Source organism: Taeniopygia guttata, chromosome 3 (genome assembly GCF_048771995.1).
Source record: "Taeniopygia guttata chromosome 3, bTaeGut7.mat, whole genome shotgun sequence".
NCBI lineage: Eukaryota > Metazoa > Chordata > Aves > Passeriformes > Estrildidae > Taeniopygia > Taeniopygia guttata.
In genome coordinates, this window is record NC_133027.1 from 6401319 (window position 1) to 6417518 (window position 16200).

The 16200-nt window shown below is 48.3% G+C and overlaps 1 protein-coding gene across 3 annotated transcripts in view; it reads right to left on the minus strand.

The window, feature by feature from the left end:
* Positions 1 to 2186: 2186 nt before the first annotated feature.
* The window catches only part of TNFRSF21 (TNF receptor superfamily member 21), a 35218-nt gene continuing 21204 nt past the window's right edge, over positions 2187 to 16200 (minus strand). For all 3 annotated transcript variants that reach the window (XM_030269953.4, XM_030269954.4, XM_030269955.4), the window contains exons 4-7: positions 13932 to 14197; positions 7384 to 7437; positions 4622 to 4841; positions 2187 to 3629 (exon numbers count right to left, since the gene is read on the minus strand). In XM_030269953.4, the coding sequence (XP_030125813.4) occupies positions 3400 to 3629; positions 4622 to 4841; positions 7384 to 7437; positions 13932 to 14197 (770 nt within the window). In that variant the 3' untranslated portion in view covers positions 2187 to 3399. The remainder of the gene's footprint in view (positions 3630 to 4621; positions 4842 to 7383; positions 7438 to 13931; positions 14198 to 16200) is intronic.

The following is a 16200-nucleotide window of genomic DNA, read 5'->3' on the forward strand; positions in this document are numbered from 1 at the left end:
TTTTATGCAACCCACACCAGAAATTTGGGTCTCTGCTCTGAAGCAAGATGCCCACAGCAGACAGAGGAGGATATGCCTTCATCTTGCTTCCTTGTGCCCTCTGATTTCACAGGCACTACCACCCAGGACTGCCACCCCAGCACCCAAATCCCACCCCTCAAACACCATGATTGAGCCAGGCCAGGCAAGGGGCAAACCCCACATCCCATCTACAATGCACTCTTAAGCATATTTTCAATGCAGATTTTATAAAAAATGCACTTTTATGCATATTACATATATTTATAAAGATCTTTATATTTACACCTTTACCTTTCTAGCCAAAGACTTCAGCCATTTGAGCTGCACGTCAGAGTTTGTGCATTGCCCACGATGCCTTGAATAAGACAAAGATGAGAAGAAGGACAATCTCTTCTGCCACAGAGCTATGCCTCCAGGTCATGAACCCATTGATCCCACCTGCCTGGTTTATTTTCTTAAGGCTTAAGAGAGCTGGCTCAGAGGAAGAGTGGGGGCACGGGGCTTGTGGCTTTTCACACCACCCACGCTGCCAGGAAATACCCTGCCCATATGTGGGGCTCAGCTGCTCTCAGATATTTTTCCCCCACACACCCCCAGAGACGGAAAATATTTATATACTATACATCTATAAAAATACATAGTAATAATATAGGAAAATATGTAAATATATAAATAGCACAATTTGTTAAATATGTATGTAGTTTATCTAAATATATAATGTATTGATAAATACATAAGAAATATATTGTACACACATATACATATGCATACAACAAAAAGTTGGAAATCTGAAATGACAGAGCCAGGGAAAAGGTCAATATCCAGGTGCAATCAAAGAAAAGAACCATGCTGGAAGTGTGCAAAGCACAGAGCCAAGGATTGCCCAAGTCTTGACCAGTTCCACGACCTGCCATCAAGATAAATTAAATGCATCCCAACAACTCAGGGACCAAACAGCTTCCTTGTGCCTCCTCAGCAGCTCCAGGCCAAGGCACCTCCACAACACCTCTGCTTCGTGGTGTCTCTTCAGCTGGCTAAACCCTCTTCCAGGACTGTTTTTCTTTTTGCTTTACCTTCAAAGCCCATCAGAAAATGTGAGTGGCTGCCAGGACGGGAAGTGCAGCTGCAGGGTGGGGTTGGTGGTTCCCTGGGAGGGTGGCATGATGGCTGTAGTGCTTACACCCTGTGTAAGTGCTTACATTTACCTGGGAGAACCCAGACCAGAAAAGGACATTTTTTAACTTCCCAGCTGGACTTGTTCCAAAAACCTGGTAAGGATAATTTAAAGCCAACTATTGATTGAGCCCAGAATTGCATACCTTCCCTTCCCTTTCCAGTTCTTGCCCAGGTAGATCAACCACCACTGGTCCCAACACCTCTTGCCAACAGGCTGATACTGGTTCCACCTCAGAACTGCAGGCACTGAGAGCTAAATGTTTCAATGCTACCAAGGGAAAACTCCACCCCAGAGTTCCCAATAAAGGCTCTTGCTATTTGACACTGTATTTCATCTGTGCATGTGTTGAAAAGTTTCAATTGTGTACCTATGTATAGTCCTGCACCAGCAATTTCCAGTGCCAGCCAGAAGGAAAACACAGCACCCTCGGTAACAGAAATCACTCTGGAGCCAAGTAAACAAAATGACAGTCTTATAAACCAAGCATTTGTCCCATTAAGGATTCAATTCGTAGACAGAATAACAAGGGATGAGTTATTTGGAAGTGCAGACTTTACGGACATGGGCAATGTAACACTGACAGAAATGCTGTGACTGCAAGACCTTAGCTCGGGAGTGACTCAGCACAGCAGCTGCTTCCTGGAAAATTAATACTTCAGGCTCCCCAAAATGCTTGCAAAGCCTTTGAGAGTTTGCAGAAACCAACCCTGGAAGCCCCATCAGCCATCTGATCTGTCAGTGCTGTGGGAATTAGCACAGGTCCCCCATCCCAGCACAGGGAGGGGACCTGCTGGGAGCTCCAGCAGCGACTGTGGGGACTCAAGGCAGTGCTACCAACAGAAAGCAATCACGTTTTGACCTCAAAGTTACCTCCTCATGAGCCCCAAACTCCAAAATCCCCCTCATCACCATGGGCACCCCAAACAAGCCCCTGCCCCAACCCAGGTGTCCCCTGGGCAGCTGTTAAGGAGGTTAACACAGAATCATGTCAAGTAACAAACACCTAGTATTTATTAATAAATTAGTACACCGGAAGGCAATTTTTCAATTCATTCCCCTCTTCCCCCACTCCCACCCCTTCCCAAGGGGCAGCTCATGCCACCCTCATACCATTATTTCTTCGAATTGAGCGTAGTACAGACTGTTTGTTACGGGAGCATAATAATTGCAAATATAATCAGACAGACTTCTTACGATGCAGCTTTTTGTCCCCCATACCCCCCACCCCTGACCTCTTTTAATAAAAAGTGAAGTGTGATTTGAAGAGACTATTGAGACCACATAAGGTCTTCAGAGAACTTATTGGCCACATCTGTATAAAAAACAAGAGACACGAGTGTAAAAGCATAGCTTGGTTTAAGTCTTACAGCACGAGGAGAGCGGGACCACCGGTGGCCTTCGCCTCCCCACGTCCAGCACCGGCTCCCTTCGGGGCCCCACCATTCCCACACGTGGCAAGGCAGGGTAACTCCTTACATTCGACTGGAGGCAAAGGATCTTTCCACTGCCTTGAAGGTTGGTGGGGCTTGACCCTTTTTCTTGTGGTTTAAGCGCTTCTGCTGTAGCGTATTGGGAGCGCGATGCGTTGTCCGGGTGAAATTCATACAATAAATAATCGTGCTAGTAAAATCTCAGCAATGGATATGAGCCAAACGAGTACATAAAAAAAAAGTCAGCTTGAGTGGGAAGCTTAGCTGCATTAAAAGACAGTAACCAGCAACAATTAGGGTGGGATTTTTGCGTGATTTTGCCATTTACTGCCCTGAGGCGAAGGGAAATGGTGGGGCATGGTCACTCCGAGCAACAGCTTTGACAGAGGAAGGGGATTACAGAGCAATCCCCAATTTCATGTGTTACATTACACCAGATTCATGATCTTTCAGTTCATTTAACTGTGGTTTTGGATTTTTTTGTTTGCTTTCTTTTTTTTTAAAGTGCATCGGCTGATCTGATTGGAATGAGAACAAGGAGAAGAGAGGCTTGGGGAGGGGCAGAGGGTGCAAAGACTTGGACTGAGCGATAGAGTTACAGTGGAGGGGGGCAACGCTGGCAAACTGCACCCCCTCCAAAAACCAAGGACACCTCAATGAAAATACTGGCCGTATATTCTACAAAAAATCCCGCCTGCGTATTGTTGGTCATCTTAACGAGTGCCAAGCTAGCTCTAGCAGATATTCGGAGAGCGTGCGGTGACCCAGTGCCTACAGTAAATCGGGAAGGTGGCTATAGACAGAGTCCAGGAGGGTCTGGCTGGCTTCCTGGCTCTTGACTCCAGCGATCTCAAATAGCCTGTCCAGCTTGTCTTCGGCCTGCGGGATCTCCTCGATCACGTGGAGCTCCTCGGGGTTGAGGATGTGCAGCATGTCGTCAAAGATGGGCTGCAGGTCGCACGGGTCCAAGCGCACCTGGCGCAGGACGGTGTCCTTCTTTTCTGTAGGAGGAAAGGGGATTGGTCACAAAACTCCCCAAGAAACCTCTGCTAACCAGGGCCTGGTTAAGGGGATTGGTCACAAAACTCCCCAAGAAACCTCTGCTAACCAGGGCCTGGTTAAGGGGATTGGTCAAGAAACTCCCCAAGAAATCTCTGCTAACCAGGGCTTGGTTAAGGGGATTGGTCAAGAAACTCCCCAAGAAACCTCTGCTAACCAGGGCTTGTTCTCAGCTTGTTAATCTCCTGATGCCACCTCTGGAGAGGGACATGCCACAAGGAGAACTGAAGGAAAAGGTGGAGGGTGACAAGTGATGGGGATGAGGGAAGATGGGGAAGGCAGTGCTGCCAAGGCACCTCAGCTAGGATCCTGCAAGAGCAAACACAGCATTTGTAAATGCTGAATGACCAATCTGAAAAAGTGAGGCAAGCAAAGAAGCCAAAAAAGCTGAATTCTGCTCTTTCAAGTTGTTTTCGTTGGGTCAGCTTTATTTTCACACTCAAGTATAAATTTGGTAGATTGACTGAGCTCAGTGTTTCACCTTCATCAGAAATTAAATGCAGCAAGTTAAATGGAGTAAATTAAAGCCCCTAAAACAAAGGGGGATGACGAGGACCAAGAGTGAAAAAAATTAAAAAAAAAACCAAAATGAGAATCAGTCTGGGAATTACATTCTCTGGTTTAATTTCATGCAGAAATGCACAGGCCAAAGCAAGAGCCAAAAGTCAGGAGAAACAGCCCCAAAAACCCAGTGATGCTACAACTTCCCTAGCAGAACTTCAACGAGTTAAAAGCCTTTAAAGATCTTTTTCTGTCTCAAGTCTTTATCATCTTCGCTTACAGGATATTCTAGTTAGGAGTGATCTCTCTCCTGGAGAGACAGTTTTCCCAGTTATTACTTTAATGATATCATGTGTTGGGCAGCTCTACCACATGGGACGTGCCATGGTGTCCCTTCTGTCCTCCCACTCTGCCCCTGGGCTGGTTTTGGTACCTTTGGTAATAAAAGAGCCTGTCCGGCTGAGCGCGGAGGAGCCGCTGGAGGTGGAGTCGCAGCGCAGGAGAGGCTCGGCTTCGTCCACAAAGAAGCATTTCTTCTCGGAAGGAGAGGGCTCCACGGTGAGCACGGCCGCCTCGGGGGGCTTGGGGCTGGGCGTGGGCGCGGGGCTGACCGGGCCGGGGCTCACCGGCAGCGCCAGCTTGTCACCTTCCAGCTTTGGGGGGAGGAAAGAGAGGGAAAATTAACTGGGGGGGCGCTACGCGACAGGTAACACCCAAACCCACCTGCAGCCTGGCTTCCAGAACATTCCAGCCCACCCTCAGCAAGGGGTGACCTGTCCTGCTGGCCCACAACAGGCACAGGAGATGACCCAGGGTGGACATCAGCACTGGCATTTGGGCACATCAGGCAGGAACAGTAACAACACACAACCCTTGGGACACCTGGGAGGAGCAACCACTGCACCAGGATGGCAGCTGCAACCTCAGCAGAGCATTTTAGGCGGGCTCTCCTTCTCAGACTCAGTTTATTAAAACCTAAAACACAGCTCTTGGGGGCAAGAGGTGATGATGCCCAAAACCTGCTCCACACCTGTTGTTTGCTAAAAGTTGGCTCCACAGCTCCAGCCAGTGCCAAGGCAGCAGGATGAGGGCTGTGAGACCCTCCAGGGGATCTCCAGTGCATCACAAGGCTCTGACAGCTCCACTGACCAGCTCCACATCAAATTAATGATTTGTTTGCCCCATCTCACCCCTGCTCCCAAGAGCATCCCATTAAAGCCTGATGGAAAAGTCAATCCCACCAGACTCCAAGTTCAGAGAAAGGAAGGACAGGCAGGAGCTGGCACTGACCACAGTGTCACCCAGATGCTTTTGCTTTTTCCTGTCCTGGATGTGAGCCAAGGGCAAATGTTCAGCTCCACAGTTCCAAAGACATCAGGAGCAGCAAGCACTGCTGGGAAGTGCTGCTCTGGAAAGCAGCACCATTTGACAAGTGACAGGTGACAAGAGACAGGACAAGATGAAATGGCCTCAAGTTGTGCCAGGGGGGGTTTAGACTGGGTATTAGGAAAAATTTATTCACCAAAAGAGTGGTCAGGAATTGTAATAGGCTGCCTAGGGAAGTGGTGAAATCACCATCCCTGGAGGCATTAAAAAATATGTGTGGATGTAGCAGCTGGGGACATGGGTTAATGGTGGACTTGGCCGTATTGGGCTAAGGATTGGACTTGATGATCTTAAATGTTATTTCCAACCTTAACAATTCTATGATTCTGTGAATTTGGGTGTTGGTGTGAACCTGCTTCTTAACTTGACTGTACTCTGCATGTTCCTTCTTGGAACTTCTTCCTACCTCCAAGACAGCAGCAAACATTATCTACCCTCCTCTTCCTCTCAGGGCGCAAATCTCAAGCAGAGCATTTCTAGTTCCCACTCCCTGCAGGGATGAGATGCCTGGGCCAGCATCCTCACATCCCTGGCTGACAGACTCAGCACTTCTGCAGGTCACCAGTTCCCTCTAAACAGGTTATTTTAAGGGAATATTTAACCTTTATCCCCAACCTCATGTCCCTGCTTGACCTGCCAGGGAAAAGAATTGCAAGCCCTGTGCCCATGCAATTCCCTCTCCCAATAGCATTTCACAACCCTGTTTTCTTCTACAGAGGGAAGATCAGATATTACTGCTAACAGGCTTTTGCCTACAACTCAGGGATGAAATGTAAAATTGGGATTAAAGGCTGTGGGAAAGGGAGCTGCTGAGCCACCTCCGCACCAGCATGGATGTGCCTGAACATTCCTCATCCGTGTTGAGGAATTCACCACCCACAAATCACATGTCTGCTGGGACGCCCATTAGTTCACATTAAATTAACATTGAAGCCTGTTCCTGGTAGAATAAAAGGGGTTTTTTTCTCCCCTCATTGAAAATAAACAGGGGAGGATTTGTTCTAGCACAGTGCATTATGCAATAGGCATGTTAAAAATAAAAGTCAGCTTTAATTTTTAATTAGAAGAATCTGCTTTCTCCTCTGAAATTCCCTTTTCAGTACAGCTCATCATAGAGAATCAGCTATGGCCATTAAGGGAGAATATCAAGGGAAGGACCAGGACAGCAGCTGGCCACTTTCCAAACTGTAATATGCTCTGATATCCCCTTTAAAAATAACACAGGCTTTAGGGGTTAATTTTTCCTTGTGCAGCTCATCTACCTAATATTCAGCCACAAACCCAGCTACCAATTCCCAAAAAGGAGCCTGATGACTGAGCAACAATTGGCCAAGGGAGGGCAGGGAGCAGACAGCTGCCCCAGCTCTGTCTTCCCAGAACCAACTCATGTGAAGTTTAATTAAACAGCTGCTAAAACACACTAGGAAAGAGAAAATCACCCGAGGTTATTCGACTGTAGCTGTCCCGGGAGCCCAAAGCTTTCCAAATAGCTGAACAGTTGCAAGCTTGAGGCAAAGCAAACAGGATGCTTGGATGTGTGTTAATGTTTAAACCACGGGAAGAAAGTAACTGGGAATGAGGGCTTGGAAAGGCCAGGGAATGCAAAAGGTTGCTGTGAGGTGAAGCCTGCGGAATAGGTGTAAAAACACACTATTCATAGCCTGTGACTCACTGCATTGAAACCACCTTGGCCATTCCTATTTTTATGAATGGTGGTCATTGGGTGAAACCGAGCTCTGGTTGGGGAAAAACACCCAAAAAAACCCTCTTGCAACCCTTTTGCCTTTCCAGAGCTATGGGATTTCTCACCTTTACGTCCTCGTTGCTGGACTCCTGCGCTTGCCACTGGGGCTGCATCTGCGCCTGCAAAGAGAGACCCGTGGGACACTGTTAGATGCACAGTCCAGCACGGAAACCAACGGCACTGCAGTGGCTTTGTCACAACAGCACCCTCCTACAACCCATCAGAGGTGTTCTGCCAGCTACTTTTTTTAGGTTTTTTTATTTTTTTGAGCACTGCACCAAGCGATTTTCCATGCTAAAAATATTAATTTAAAAAAATCCCTAAAAGCTCCTGTGTACTTGCAGCCGTTTAGACTGCAGTTCAAGCACCAGCATCCTCTTGGATCCCAGTGCAGCTGGGAGGGTGCTCTAAGCAGCTCAGGGTGTCTGAAGGCCCTTCCTAAAAGGAAGAAAAAGGGACAGAAGGGGATAGGGGCAGGAGGAAGAGAAGAGGACAGAAGGGGATAGGGGCAGAAGAAGACACAGGCTTGGCTTTGTTTTCTTCCACAGCTGCTCTCACCAGCTCTGTTTGAACGGGTTGGTCCCATTTGCTGCCTCCGTTTTACAGTACTGCAATAAAAGCTTAGCTCAGACAAACAGAAACTGCAGCTGCTGTGCTAATATTAGGAAGGAGCAGTGGTAGGCACTAAAAAACACCCTTCCCTCAGGCGATGCTTCCCAGCAATTCCTCCTGCCGCAACCAGGCGGGAACAAAGCAGGCTGGTGCTGCTGGGGGTGGCTGTGCACCCTCCAAATTTAGCACCGAGGCAGTCACTTCCCAGATTCCCTGCCAGAAGATGACACCCGACTGACACCAGCCCTTATTCCCAGGTCTGTTATGCCTCCGCAGGGAATGCAGCAGGAAAAACCCCGGCACATGGAGCGGGGTGAGCCGGGCACAGGTGATGCCGCAGGCAGAGTGGTGCTGGTGTGGAATGCTCTTGCTGTGGACTCCACAGGGGTAGGGAGGATCTGTGTGGATCATGAGCTTCATGGTGTTTGGGGGTCCCTCCTGGGGACAGACAGACAGACCCTGGCAGGTTAAACACCACTGGCAAGGCCATGAGGTCTCATGAGGTGTCAGAGAAAGACAGTGATGGTGTGTGGTGCTGCAGAGCAGAAGGCATGTCCCCTGCCAGGACGGGAAGAACATGAGGATGCCGGGGTGGGAAAGCCCAAATTTCCTCTCTGTGCCCTTCACCTCACCCATGTGGTTTCAGGAGAATGCTCAACCCCTCTCTGTGGTGGAGCCTCTTCCCTTAACACAAGGCAGCTCTGGGGAAGAGGGCTCAAGTCAAGCCTCACACGACTCAGGATGGGCAATGCTGGGTCTGGGCAGGGTTTAGATGCCACAATGAAAACTGCAGCTACCCACAGAGGAAACAGCTCTTCCCCATCAGCCCTGCCCCGCCTGTCTGTGGGCTGAGTGCTTCTCAAGCAGATAATTTCTCCAGGAGAGCCTCTGTTGGCTTCTCCATTCTGTGGATTTGCCCACTCACTTTTTCAACTCAAACCATAATGAAGAGGTGATGAAACACTGATGAAGAGGTTCCAAACCCAATTACAGGCTGAGTTAGTCGATACTGAGTTTGGCTAGCAGAAGAAACCATCTTCTAGTTTCCTCTTATGCTCCCAAATCCATTACACTGCAAACACAGACCCCAGGAGATGTGACCACCATATTAGGGGAACATCAATATCACTGCATATATAAGGTTTATGTTTTTGTGTTTATGCTGGTTTTCTTTGCATTCCTTTATGAATTATTACATTTTGTTTATTGCACATTCTCCAGCATAGTTCAAACCCAATGTCAGTTTGCTGAAAATCAAGTCATGGCTTAGAGCAAACCTGGAGTTATGCCCACTCCAGCAAAACCCAGCCAGCCCTACACCTTCCCCAGGGCTCTAGCCACTTCACCTTACAGCTTTGTGCCTCAAATAAAACCTGATGCAACTCCAAAAAGCAATTTTGTTCTTTTCCTGGCTGCCTGGGCACTTCCCAGCCCCCAGACCACAGGCCCCTCTGGCTGGGAAATCCATCCAACAGCTTTACTCTCACTCCACTGCTGGCACGTGAACACAGCACAAACTTAATTCCTAATTACTGGGCCCAGCCCAGTCCTGCACTGCCACAAGAGGAAGTGAAGGCAGTGGGTGGGAGCTAACAGGGACAGAGTTTGAGGAACGCTGCTCCAGGCTCTTGAGTCCCCCCTCAGGGTTTTGACCTGTGAAAGAGCAAGAGACAGAGCCACGAGGCCCTGCCACAGCCACGTGCCTGGACATGGGGTTGCTTTCACATCCTCTTCTCCTCTGAAATACCCCCAAACCCCACAGCTTAACCTCACACCAGCCCCAGCCTTGACACATCTGCTGACTCGTGGGATTATATGCAGCACGAACTCAGCCACAAAACTGAACCTTGCTAGGCTTGGGGCTGTAGGCTTCCCCTCTCCACTTTCAACATCTCCCTTATTCATGGTTTGGGTTTGTTTTTCAGCTTTGCTGAGGCTGTGCTGCTGAATGCCCTGAACGAGGCTGTTTGCTTCCCTTCCATCCAGCCCCTGAAATATTTCAGCCAAGGCCAGCAGAGCCATAAATAAAATGATAAGAGCTTAAAGCACTGCTCACAGCAGGGCACTCAGGAGAGCCAATGCTGCCCAGCTATGCCAGCTCCACCCCAGGCCAACCCAGTGAGTGCAGAGCCCCTTTGGTAGCTGCAAAACGCTGTTATGCACCAAAAAAAGAAATCATCCATTACCCAATGGTAAAAATCAGTTTTTCTGATATTAACCCCAAAAACTGGAGAGCTGCAGTTTGCTGGGATGGCAGGGAGAAACCTCTCCCTTCTTCCACCCCACTCTTTCCCCTATTTTTGTTGTCAGCACCACTAATTTGGGATGTGCTTGTGCCTGATAAGCAGTGCCCAGGCTTGCCACTGTCTGGCAAACCTGCCTGCGAGGGCACAGATTTTGCAAACCTTGAGTCCAACAAATACTTGTGGCCAGGGTCAGGCTTTAACAGGAGCCCTGTGAGATAAATGCACCCTTAAAAAACCTTCCCACAGCTTCTGCACTCACTATATTTTCTGGTTCAGCTGCAAAAAACCCCGAGGAAAATGATGCAGAGGGCTAATCTCGGTTTAACCTAAATTCATCCAGCACCATGCAAAACCAGCATAATCTCCCACAGCTATAAAAGCAGGGAAGTCTGCAGCAGAGCTGTTCCTCACCCGAAGGAAAATGTTCCTGCCTCATGCTGTAACACTCCAGAGACTCTCATTAATTCTCCTATTCCTATCAGGGGTTGTAAATATTTGGATCTCGGAGCATCAAAGACTGTCGAGGGAACAGGGCACTACAGGAGAGAGCAGCTTTGCCTCCATAGGTTTTACAAGTTGAAGGCAGACACCAGATAAAGGATTTAAGAGAAGGGTGCAGTAGTGGGTGGGATGAAATGTGTTTAGAGCACTGGTTTGCCATCTGAGAACTACAGCATTCAATAACAACTTTTACCCATGACTTGGGGATGTCAGTGCTTTCTTACGACACAGGGATCTTGCAGAGAGATGGGAAACTCCATTTGCACCCAGGGATGCTGGGCAGAGCCAAAGGCATCCCAGACAGTACAGACATCCATGCATCCATCCCTCCTGGGCTCATGTAGGACACACCAGCACACGCTGGAGACTCACTGCTGGCTCAGGTCACCCTAAGGGCATCGTGCTGTTACCTGGACCCACAAAATGGTTTGGGTTGGAAGGGATCTTAAAGCTCATCTTGTTCCAACACCCTGCCATGGGCAGGGACACCTTCCTCTAAACCAGGTTGCTCCTGGTTACCCTGTCCAACCTGGCCTTGAACACTTACAGGGATGGGGCATCTACAACCTCTCTGGGCAACTTAGCCAGGGGGAGGATGCATGCATTTGCATTGTTTATGAGAGTCCTCACTCCCCCTGCAGCACCAAAACTCTTTCCATTCTTTTCTGTTGTTTTTGGGGTTTTTTTTGTAAGACTCCTTCTGCAGGGCTGGAGACCACAGTGCCCACTCTTGCCACCAACAGAGTGACCCATTCCTCTGGATCAAACTGCTTTGGTGCAGAGAGAAACTGCCTCAATTTATCTGTGTTTGGATAGACAAATTACCCAGAGCCAAACCTCAATTAGCTCTAATTAAAGGTTTTCCAACCAGCAGATTAAAGAAACCCCAAAGATCAACCTCCATGCCTGCTCCTGGCACCAAGTTCTTGGCTTCCTGGACCACTGTGATGATGAGCTACCAGCACAATTCTCCAGGGATTTGGTCTCCCATGCACAAACTGCTTTCAGTGTTCCCTGCAGGGCCATTGTATCACCACCCACATCGACAGCATGGGAGCCAGCTCAGGGAGAGGAGGCAGACAGGTTCCAGCAGGCAGCACCTCACAGAAACACAATGTGCTGCCCTGCTGGATCTGTACCCTGGGGTGCTGCCAGGCTGTGACACCCACACACAGCTCCAGGATCTCCAGGGCAGGGCAGTGGCCAGCTTCTAAGGTTGATCATGAGGGATGCTCATCTGAAAAAGCCCAATCAGGTGAATAGGCAAAGAGGATGTGACAGCTTGGGTGAATTTGTTAAAAAACAACTCCTTTGCTGAAATTAGCCAAATTTCTCATGTGGACTCAACCCACCTGCTTGAAAGATCAGCAACCCAATTTTACTCATTTCTAGAAAAACAAGTGAAACTGATGGAGAACCACCCCAGGATCCAGGTGTGCTGGACACTAGAAAAGACAACACGCTGTTTTAAAAAACAAAGAGACACAGGAAAGCTTTTTGGGAGGTCCAGGAGACTTGCATACAGTTATCTTTGAGATTTGGGTTTGCTCATTCTCTGAACATCTGCTTGCTGCATTTTCAGAGTTATGGGCACAGCTTGTGGTTACTCCATCATTGGGAGTCCTCCACCCTGACAGGTCACCCCATAAACCCTGCTCATGGAGTCACCACCTGCATTCTGTACTGTTTGATAAGCACAGCCTGATGGTCTTGGCCAAAAGAGCCAGGGGCATTCAGCAGTGCACAGCCCAAGTCTGTTAATTACGTGCCCTGCTGAGGAACAAGTCCCGTGTTTTATCCAACGTCCTTGCCCAGAGCTTTGTTGCAGTATTCAAAGTCAGAGCAGTAAATACAAGGACACAGGTTACTACCTGCTCCAGGAGAGCAAGAGTACAACATGTCCTTCAGGGACAGTGCACATGCTAGAAACTTTAACTCATATGTGCAAAATGGCGATTTTCTCTGCTTCTCTTCTCTTCCTAAACATAGCTTGTCTTGGGTTTTTTAATTTTATTTCTTCCACCAATGAGAAGGCCACATGCTGCTTAGTTACCAGGAGCTGAAAGGAAAAAAACCAGCAACTGAGCAGGAGAGATCAGGCAGCTGGCAAAGCTAACCTATCCAAGATCTCAGCATGATATTCAGCACACACCTGACTCAGGGTCTCTCTGAAACACAAGCCCAGGGCTCCTGCCAGCACATCCCAACTTCTGATTTCATACAATGGACACAAAGGAATAAAGCATTTCATACACTAAACAAAATATGACACAGTGAAGGGATCAAATGAAATAATTTAAGATATGCAACACAATGAAGGGATCACAGTCCCTCATATAAGGGGAAGTCTGTGATGGTCAAAGTAGAATTTGGGAATCCCCTGCCCTGACAAATGCTCTGCTTCAGAAGCTCTACTGTGACCAAAGTTCCATCTTGCCAAATCCCTCATCAGAGAGGTCTGCAACCTGCTCCCCTTTGGGTCTGGGTCAGCACTAAGGCAATGGGAAATGTTTCACCGACCAGTTTAGGAGGAAGAGCCACACCTCAAACACTGCCATCTCCATCTCCATGTTGTCCCATTGGCTTTTATGTTCAGAAAAAGCCCCACTCATTACCTTTACAAACACTTCTTGCAAACCATCAAGTTATCAGAGCCAAAAAAACTGAAACAAGTAGTGGCCAAAACAAATCTGCAAAGGTCACTGAAGCACCTCCTGATGACTTACACCCAGCTGAGAACCTACTGCAGGATCTTCTGCAGCAATTTATTTATTCTCTCAAAATATAGGATGGTTTAAGGCCAGCACTGCCAAAGAAGAGCAACAACTCTGGAGCACTGCACACATGTCCTCCCCCATGCCACCAGTCACCTTCTTGAAGGAATCAACACTTAGTGCTCAAGGGTATTTGGCTCTTCTCACAAACCCACAGCATTTGAGAGCAAGTTTAAAGGGGGATGCTTTTTCCTCCATGTCCCTGGCACAAGGGCTCATGTACCAGATCCTCCTGGTGATCTCCAAAGATATATGCAAAGCACATGGGACTCTAGAGCCCATCAAAACTTTGACTGGGATTTGAGCAAACACTGGCAAAGCCTTGCTCAAAAGCAATGCACAGCTTCAACCCAAGCCCCCAAGGAGCTCCATGGAGAGAGGGAGCTACGTGGCCACGAGCTAAGCTCAAGGCCACAGTTGTGTCCCACGCCACCACATCTCCCAAGGTGAGACCTGCACCAAAGCCCAGCCCGGCGTTACCGGCGTGGTGTCCTCCATGAGGCCGCGGATCTTCTCCACCACGTCGTTGCGGCGGTGCTGGCGGAGCGCGCTGATGAGCTGGGCCAGGCTGGCCTCGGGCCCGCGGATGGTCCAGTGCTGCAGGGCGGCGTAGGCGCGCTCGTGGTCGGCCGCGTAGCCGTTGGAGAAAGCCGCCACCTCCCGCTCGCTGGCGTTGCACAGGAACTGGTAGATGTCCTTCCACTGGCTCCCCACCTGCGCCGCCACCAGCTTGAGGATGTCGATGCCTGCGGGGCAGAGAAGCCACAGGTGAGGCAGTGGGGTCTGCAGACATCGGGTCTAGCAAAGCTTCTCTCATCCTCAAATGGCCACGCTTTGCTTTTCTTGGGTAGGTTTGTTGTAATTATCATTATTATTGTTTTAACACCTTTTCTGAGTTCAGGCTGCAGAGAAGCAGCACCCATAACATGTTGAACAGCTGCTATGCATGTAAACTGACCCATCAGTTAACCCAACACACTCTAAAATCAATAATTTACTTGTAAAATCTCCTGCACTCTTTAGCACAGGAAGACCCTGGGTACTCAGCCACCACACAGCTGCAGGACCAGGGTGGAAGAGCACATGCTCACCCACACACCTGCACTGCAGCCACTGCCTTGAGAGAGCTGGATTAAGAGGTGAGTCACCAAAGCACCTCTATAAAGATGAGTATTCCCATAACAAGCACGTACAGCAGCTAGGATTGCATTCAGAGCCATTTCCAGTGCAGACAGGTGGGATGACTCAGTCATGAGGTGGGAGATACTGTGCCAGGTGAGCATTGGGTGAATGGAAGATCTGTTAGGAAACTAGACAGGAAAAAGGCAGAGTTTTCCCCAGAAAAGCACTTGAGACATCCTGGCTCAAGACCAGGGAGGGTTTTCTCCGTGTAGGTCAGGAAGCAATGCAAACAGCACACTTATCCTTGAGTCTACTACAGGTCAGGAGTCAAAGATTCAAATAAAGCCATATCTCCTCCAAAATAACTAATTAACCCTGTTTTATCAATGAGCAACACCTTGTTTCAAACAGCAACATGAAGGGTCAGCATCTGTGAGCTGCAAAGAGAAACTCACTTTTTTCAGAAAGATAACCACACCTTCTGTTTCCTCCCAAGCCAGTGTGCCCCCATGGCTAGAGGGAGCACTTCTCTTTCCCTCTGCAGGCACAACAGCAAAAATAGCTGCTTACAGAAGAATATCATAGCTGGGGTTTTTCCAGCTGCCCTAAAATTTAACACTTTCTAATGGAGTTTAACCTGCACCAAAACCTCCCACTGCATCTTCAGTTCACAGCTCTTATGCAGCCAAATATATAAATACATACAAAAAAAATCTATAGAAACTATACAGACTGATAAAGGTATCCTTTTTAATACATGTGCATATGTATATACACACATGGATATATGGTACACATTTTTGTATCTCTCCATGTATTACATAGATATTTTATAAAGATGTGTGTATGTATATGTATATGACCTGGACACCAGATGCCCACCAAAGCTGTTCTATACCTGCCTTCCTCATTTGAGAAAATATAACAAGATATAACAAAAGGCTCGTGGGTTGAGATACAGGCAGGGAGCAATCCCTCACCAGCGACTGTCACTGGCAAACCAGACTCAGCTTGGGGAAATTAGTTTTATTTTTTGCTAATCAAAGCAGAATAAGGTAATGGGAAATAAAAACTAAATCCCTTCCCACCCATCTCTCCCTTTTTCCCACATTTAACTTCACTCCTAAATTCTCTTCCTCCTCCCCTCAGCAGTGAGCAGAGAATGGAGAATGTGTCAGTCCACTACCCATTGTCTCTGCTGCTCCTTTCTCCTCATGGGGATGAATCCTCACACTCCTCCCTTGCTCCAGCATGGCAGGTCCCTTCCAGAGGATCTGCCAGAAAACCTGCTCCAGCATGGCTGCCTCTCTCCCCCTCCTTTTTCACTGACCCTGGTGCCTGCAGAGCTGTTGCTCACATGTTCTCACTCCTCTTTCTACTGGCTGAAATTACCAGCTTTTTTTTTTTTTTTTTTTTTGCCCCTCTTTTTAATCTGTCGTCCCAGAGGCACTCCCACCATTCCTGATGGGCTCAGCCTTGGACAGTGGTGGGTCCATTTCTAGAGCTGGCTGGCATTGGCTCCCCTGGACACGGGTGAAGCTTTTGGCAACTTCTCACAGGACCCACCCCTGTAGCCCCCTGCTATCAAAACCTGACTATACAAACCCAATACAAATTGGGTTTGTAC